Source organism: Cyprinodon variegatus, unplaced genomic scaffold (genome assembly GCF_000732505.1).
Source record: "Cyprinodon variegatus isolate N-32 unplaced genomic scaffold, C_variegatus-1.0 Scaffold615, whole genome shotgun sequence".
In the NCBI taxonomy this organism is placed as follows: Eukaryota; Metazoa; Chordata; class Actinopteri; order Cyprinodontiformes; family Cyprinodontidae; genus Cyprinodon; species Cyprinodon variegatus.
Genome location: NW_015151068.1, coordinates 469,642 through 477,385, shown reverse-complemented (window position 1 = coordinate 477,385; position 7,744 = coordinate 469,642). Strand labels below are relative to the sequence as shown.

Below are 7,744 nucleotides of genomic sequence, written 5' to 3'. Positions count from 1 at the left end.
GGTTCAAAATTTTGGTAGGGACATGTCCCTATGGTCCCTATGCAAACCTACGCCCATGATTGCATCGACTCATGACCCAAAGGCAAACCCTCACACTAAACATGCTTGTAGCGACAGTGGAGAAGAACAACTCCCTTTTAACAGGAAGAAACCTCCACCAGAACCAGGCTGAGTGTGAGCGGCCATCTGCGGAGGCTGACTGAGTTTCAAGGGGACAGAAGCAGAGAAACAAGAAGCAGCTGTAAAAGGCGGCCCCGTGCAGGAAACACACAGCCAGGCAGACGAGCTCCGAGCCAGCTCCCATGACCTTGTTATAGATGAATATTGCTAAGATTAACCTTAGTAATGTTAAGCTTTTGTTATCTTATTAGGAAACTTTGTGGTTGTCGTGTGTTTGCTGACAGCAACTCAGCTTTATTTATAAATCCCTTTAAAACAACCACAGCTGCAACAAAGTGCTGTACATGGAAATTTGAAAAAAAAAAATATAACGAATACAATAAAATATATTTTAAAAAAAACAAATAAAAGCATATTAAAAAGAACTACAAATAACTTCCGGTGGCTGCCCAGGCATGATGCACATGTAGTTCTGAGCTCTGTCACAATAGTCTGATAATACATAAAATATCCTAGCATTCAGAAACCATATTAGTTTAAACTATGTCTAAGTGTTGCTACAAAATGTTGATTGGAAGAGGAACAAAGAATAAATTGTATTCAGATCAGACAGTGGGGAAAATAAAGTTTTGACCCAGGAACTGGGGGACACTTCATATACAGCCATCTTGGTGGCGTTGTAGGAGGAAGAGGAACGACTATCCACTAAAAGTTAAGTTGGCTGTCAGAGAAGCAGTTCGCTGGTGAAATCCAGTGTTCACCACTGATTTGTTGGACTCACCTGTAACTGAGTCCACCAAATCAGTGGTGAACAAACTGAAGTGGACATATTGCACAGCAAGCTGAGGTTGGTAGAAATCTGCATTGAAGCCTGGATCCTATGTCAGCTAACATCAGAGCGGTGAAACAGAATGTGGATGATCTCTGGAAAAAGCTACTAAACCTCAGCCGAAAAGTCGCTGAGATAGATGACAGGTCGCAGAGGTCTAACCTCCGACTTGTCGGTTTGCCAGAGTCAGGGTGAAAATGGTGTCCAACTGTTATGAGATATCTTACCTGTGTGGATCCCCTCCATGGCCAAGGAGAAGATTGAAATTCAGCGAGCTCATCATATATTTGGTAATCACCACTCATCCGTGGACCCTTACCTTCAGTCTGCTTTGTAACCAGGACAAGGAGAAAATTCTTAGTGGAGCAGGTGCTCTCTCATCTGCGTCCACAGATCAGGTGTGAACTTTAAAGTTACTGCTCTTTCCTGACTACAGCAATTATACTATTAAGAGGAGAAAAACCTTTGATCTGGTGAGAAAACAGCTTGCCAGGTCTGTGGCCGTTCCTGAGATATCCAGCGACTCTGAAAGTCAGGACCAACAGCTCGCTGCAGTTTTTCCAAAGTGTGGCTGATGCGGAGTCTTTTATGGCCAGGCTCGACAAGAGCCTTGTTCAACAGCCAGTGAACCCGGCATCCCCCGATTCTCTTTCATACAGGATGATGAGAGACCTTCGGCCGACACTCCGCTGTAACTTGACCCAGGGTTTTCTGTTGCTTACTCTCCTCTCAAAGGTTAGGTATTTGACTTGGATTTACTTAAAAAACTTGGATTTACTTAAAAGAAGTAATGCGTTTGATGCTTTATTTGACAGGTCTATGCTGGTCATTGATTTTTCTGATGGTTTAAAAATCATATTACAGGGTACTTTAACCATAATAGGAGTATGTCTTAATTTTCTCTACACATTACATCTTAATGTACATTACTCTATATGCTTGATTTGGGTTTTTGCAGTTAGATCACGAGGAGATAATCTGATTAGAGCCCAATTTTCTTTACAAGCACATGGCTAATAAATGAATATTTCTGACACCCACAAGATGAGTGTATCACAGTTGAAGTGACATTTAGTCAATAAGAAAGTCCCTTATTTTCTTTTTCATTTTTGTTTTCAACTCCATCCTAGGCTAAAAAAAATGTATCTATTGCGCATGGAAGGTTTCACTTTAGTTGTTTTGTGTTTGCCACCAAAGCCTTGGCATTTAAGCAGTCTTTTGTATGTTTTTTTTTCTGATTTGCACTCTCTGCGTTTCAGAAGCATCATCTTGCGTATACCTACATGTGACAACCTCCAGCTGATAAGATGGCACAGACTTGAACATGAATAACTCCCTTATCAAAGAAAAGGATCTGATCAACAATGCTATTCATAGGTTTCAGAATAGATTTTAAAAGTGTGTGACTCACCCTTCTGCAACAATTAGGACAAAATGAGTAGCTATTTAATTCAGTATGAAGTTAGGGGTGAAGGTGGAAAAATTGGACAATGATGCCATTGGCAGCCTGGCCTATGTCTGTGTAACCTTTTTAACAAAAGAAAACTTTGTTTGGCATCAATATATAGGTCTAATGTTCCTGATTAAAATTTGTTAAGGAGAATTTTTATATATATTCCAATTCATAAGCTTATAGTTCGGTTGGGGGGGGGGGCACATATTTTTAAAAAAGAAAACTGCAGCGTAGGTTTGATCTCAACTTTGGTAGGGACACTATTGGTCTTAAGTTGAATTGGTCTGATGTCATGGGTCCTATTATGTATGCTCCTATTTTTTTTTTAATGCTTAACGTGAGCATCATGGCGCATTTAGTTTTAAAAAGAAAACTCGGATGTAAAATAATTGCCATCATGGCTTTGTTAAGCTGCTGCCTATCTTTGTGAAGCAGAAAATAGACTAATACAAAGGGAATTCAGTAGAACTTTTTATTGCCTACCTGGAAGGGGTGTCAATAGTTGAATAAACTTTTGGCTCTCAAAATGGTATCGGTGCCCTATTTGTTGGTACGCGCCAAACCGATACCACCATTTTAGTGCTGGATCAGGGCCCCGCAGAATACTGTGTAACACTAGATAAAATTGACTTGTATACACACGTGTAAACAAAAAGAAATTTCATTTAGAACAGCTCTCTAGACAATTTCCTTGTTTAAAGTGCAGCCTTGATAAGGTAAGCAGCAGTTGTTGTTGAGCGGCTACTACTGCCTCCAGCTCCTGAAACACTTGCTTCTCCTGGCTCAGGGGAGGAAGAGGACGATGATGATTATGCTGATGCTGTGAGGGTGGTAGCCCCCTGGGTTTAAGAGGCTGACATGGTTGAAGCAGCAGTGGTGCCATCGGCATGTTTAGCAGCGACAGATGATGCTGGAGAAGGTGTGGAAGCCGGAGGGGGACGGGAGGAGCCGGCTGGGGATGTTTCAGCATTTGGCAGAGAAGCATCTAAAGTGCTCTCCTCATTTCACCTGCAGAGGGCTGTGCTTCCCCTCTTGATGCTGAAGATGTTCTAAGAAGAAGTGTTACCATGGACAGTACAATTGAAAACTTAACCTGGGCTTATCCTTCATTTTCCACTTTACCCAGAGTAGATGATCTCTACTGTACAGTTACAGAGATAATTGATTCCATTGCTCCAGTTAAAGTGTAGGTTGTCTCTGGAAAGAAAAAATCTCCATGCGTGAGAAGAAACAAGAGGGAGTGCCTAAAAGCTGAATGAAGGTGGTGAAAGAATGGATTCCAGGGGAACTATGAAATCTGTTCAGTGAAACTTCACAGATATAATTTGCAATTAAAAGATGCAAGATAATCTTTCTTCTCTCAATTTATCAACAAAAATGTTGTCAATGCGTGTGCCCTATTTGCCACAGTCGACAGGTTAACAAACCCTTCTAACTCTGTGACCAATGAACTCCAATCTTCTCTTTACTGAGAAAATACAGTATATTGGAAAAGCAGTCTGTACATCGTTAAAACAAGTACCATACTGTCTCCTGTTAGAATGTGCTCTTTAAAAAACCCTATTCTGAAAAACATACTGCAAAATTTTAGAAGAAATTGTTCAGCAGCTAAGCTCCTCTTCCTGCTGTCTTGGTGTTTTGCCCACATTTTTTAGTAGGAGGGTTTTGTCTGTTTTAGAATATTGCTTTGAAGCACAGTAACCACTGTGACATACATGTACATGTACACATGAATAGAAAATAGGTTTAGGATTGTGAAGATATATTCCTATTAGTTTTCACTATAACTTTTTGAAAGGACACATTATTATGTTTATGTTATGATGGCCCTAAGAGCTTATTTTTCATTCATCTATGCTTGCAATGACAAAACATGTATTTTTGTTGTGGCTGCTTCAAGCTGCTCGTGAGAAGGATCCAGATTTATAGATGTGTTTTAATTGTTGTAATTTAATCTGAGTATAAAAATCTAACGTAACTTTTTTAATAGTGACACAGATTTTATTCCAGGCTGCTAAAGGATACCCAATGCACTGCAGCTGTCCAGGATACAGTAGAAACAACTGGAGGCCATTTCATTCTACAGTTATTACTATGCAGAAAAACAATATGTTTTTTCAATTCGTATACATCTAAAAACTTTTCATTTTAATTTTTTGGAAAGGAAAAAGAGGAAAATTCCCACAGACTCTGTATTGATGCAAACCGGCCTGTCCCGAACACAATGGTATGTTGCTTACAAGAAGACACAGAAGACTGAATGACCAGATGGCACCAATAACCACTATTGATTGATTCATATTATTTTTCTTGGAAGAGGAGCATTCCTGGATTTCACATTTGATTTTTGTTTAGATATTAATAACTATATAAAAATGCATTAAAAAATCACTTTCCTGTTTCCTATTTTAAATTTCATAAAATGTTTTTTTTTTTTTTTTTTTATCTATGAGCTGGAAATGTCCCCAAGCCTTACTTTTTGCTTATTTAGCGAGTTTTATTCTTCCAAAAAAGGTAAAAGGTAGTTCATTGATGGATTTTATTATTTTGGTTGATAATGAAAGTGAATAAGCTGGATAAATAAAACATGGAGGCTTTCCATTTTTTTCATAACTTCCCGTCAGAACTGGTTTTGAAACATCACTGCGCATGCGCGTACTGAGCGGAAGTTGTATGAGCGCTGAGCGGAAGCTGTAACGTCCTTTCTGCTCCCGGACCGCCATCATGGTGAGCTCGCAATGAGAGTCTCAGTATTATTAACCCAAATTCCATTTTATTTAGCGGTTGTTATGCAACATAAAATGTTTACACGTGTGACTAAGATGCTTAAAAACGTATAATTGACGCGTTTCATGAAGTACCTTCGGTCTATGAAGGGTTTTGTTACCTTTTTGAAGCGACCGCCACACAACGTGGTCTATCAGGCGGGGTAGGCCCAAACCTCACCGGTGACCGAATCTAGTACTCTATTGTGTGTCCTGAACATATCCTTTTATTTTAACCACTTCGGAATTGTGTATAAAGCGAAAACATGGCGGTAGACGGGATTTGAATTATGTATTTAGTCCAAAGAACTAAGGATTATTCAATTCGTGGCTCCAGACACCCATCGCTTCAGGGCTTTACTCTATAGCAAAGGGAAAATCCTGAATCTTTCATGAACCTGTCCCACCAGATGCTGACATAAGGATTCACTAAGTTTTTTTTTTAATTAAATGTGACTTTGAAAAACCAACAGTAAACAAAGTGTTTAGATAAACAGCCACGTTAATGGGAGGTCTTAACTTTCTCGCCTTCATGATTAACAACTGGCTTAAAAATCACCTCAAATTCTCTCTATTTGGAATTGTATTCCTCCTGTATTTTCTGCGCTAAGTGGCCTTAAGTTTGTTGAATTCTATTGCTTAGTTATAGTATTGATCTGATTTTTTTTTTACTTGTTTACGTTCAATAGCCCCCTTTTGCCTGGTCTTGCATTTTTATTTAAGGTAATCCGTTTTGAACAACAGAGATATGAGTTGTAAGAACAAATCTGTATTGTAAACTAGTAAAGAAATCAGATTATGTCACTTAAGTCAACTTTCTCATGAATTGGGAATGTAGTTTATTTTTTAAGATGTGTGTCGTTTTTAAGATTTCTGTGACACCAAAACGATTTGCTGTTGGCTCTGATGCTGTACAAATGGGTGTAATATCTAAAACTGCTTTTCTGTTCCTAATGTATCTTTAGTCCGGTCTGCTTTGGTCTGAGCAGTATGCTGGACCAAAACATGGTTCAACCAGTAAAATTGTTTGAGAGAATATAAAAAGGACAAGGATAGCACCTTTACTTGTAATGATAATACTGTCAGAAACTTTCTCATATGGTTTGGTCTTGCAAACACACTATGTATATATGGAAAGGTATTAGTCACTTAATTTTGGAAAATATTTGACATTTGAACTTAACCTTATTTTTCATTTAGTGTGTGCATTTGTGTTGGATACCTATTAATTTTAGGCTTCGTTGCTGTATTAAACTGACAAGCAAGTTGAAACAGGCTTAGTGATGTCAGCTATGCTGCACAGTGCATCGTACCTCCGTCCTTCACTTTGTCTATACTCTAGATGCATAAAAATTCTCAGTTCATTGTGGCATTGCACATTTAACTGATAGCATATACCTGAACTCTGCTTAAAATCAGCCAGTCTGTCTTTGTTTTTTTTCTTGATCCAATTACATCTTCTGTGTCTTTCAGGTGTTTAAGCGCTTCGTTGAGATCGGCCGTGTTGCCTACATCTCTTTCGGACCCCATGCTGGCAAGCTGGTGGCCATTATCGATGTTATTGACCAGAACAGGGTAGGTCAGAAGTTCACTCTGGATATCAGACTTAAGATACTTTGGACACTTTAACTCAGCTGATCTGACCTGCACTTCTCAGGCGCTTGTTGATGGTCCCTGCACTGGAGTAAAGAGGCAGGCCATGCCATTCAAGTGCATGCAGCTCACAGACTACGTCATCAAAGTACCTCACAGGTAAGTAAAAACCTTTCATGTTGTATTCATTATTAAATGTATATAACAGTTAAAATATGTCCTGTTTTCTGTATCTTTCACGTTTCACCATTTTCTTATTGTTACTTGCTATTTGTTAGTGCAAACGTTAAGTGCTTGTTGCTTATAGCAGCAACATTTGTGTAGCATTTAACTAGATCTGTTTTGTTTTGCATGGATGAAAAGTAGTAATGCTAAAAGATAATAGTCACATCTTATGTGTCCACTGTTAAAATCATGCAACTTAACTTTTTAATAACTGGCTGTATCAAATTTTTCTCTTTCTGTCACCTTTAACAAAAAATTAAGTGTCGCTAATGTAGTTCATTTGTTTTTTTGGTCATAAGGCACAGCCTAGTTTCTCCTAAAAACATGTACACACTTGAATATTTTCTAATTCTGTGTGATGTTTCCCAGCGCGCGCCAGAAGTTTGTGAGGCGAGCCTGGGAGAAGGCCCAAGTCAACGAGAAATGGTCACAGAGCAGCTGGGCTAAGAAGATCGAGGCCAGACAGAAGGTAAATGCTGTGGTCAAACTGCTGATTTTATTACATTACTCTTCATTTTACCAAATCAAAGTTTAATTGTGCACTTAAGCTTTTTCCCCAGAAAACTGCCTAGGCTTGGTGGCTAGGGTGGCCTCAGAACATTTTAAGATTAAGATATTATTGACAATAATTAAATGCCAACTATAGAGTTCCTTAAGAAAAGCATGTGATTCATATACTGTTTCAAATGTCAAACTATAAAAATATATTTACCCTAGTTTAATGTTAATGGGGTTATCAGGTGGTGGATCTTAAAATAA

General features: G+C 38.6%; 1 protein-coding gene across 1 annotated transcript in view; it reads left to right on the top strand.

Moving 5' to 3' along the window:
* The first annotated feature begins 5,104 nt into the window (after window positions 1–5,104).
* The window catches only part of rpl14 (ribosomal protein L14), a 6,875-nt gene continuing 4,235 nt past the window's right edge, over window positions 5,105–7,744 (top strand). Inside the window, exons 1-4 of the mRNA XM_015392927.1 lie at window positions 5,105–5,129; window positions 6,641–6,742; window positions 6,825–6,919; window positions 7,355–7,454. Coding sequence (XP_015248413.1) covers window positions 5,127–5,129; window positions 6,641–6,742; window positions 6,825–6,919; window positions 7,355–7,454 — 300 coding nt within the window. The 5' untranslated portion in view covers window positions 5,105–5,126. The remainder of the gene's footprint in view (window positions 5,130–6,640; window positions 6,743–6,824; window positions 6,920–7,354; window positions 7,455–7,744) is intronic.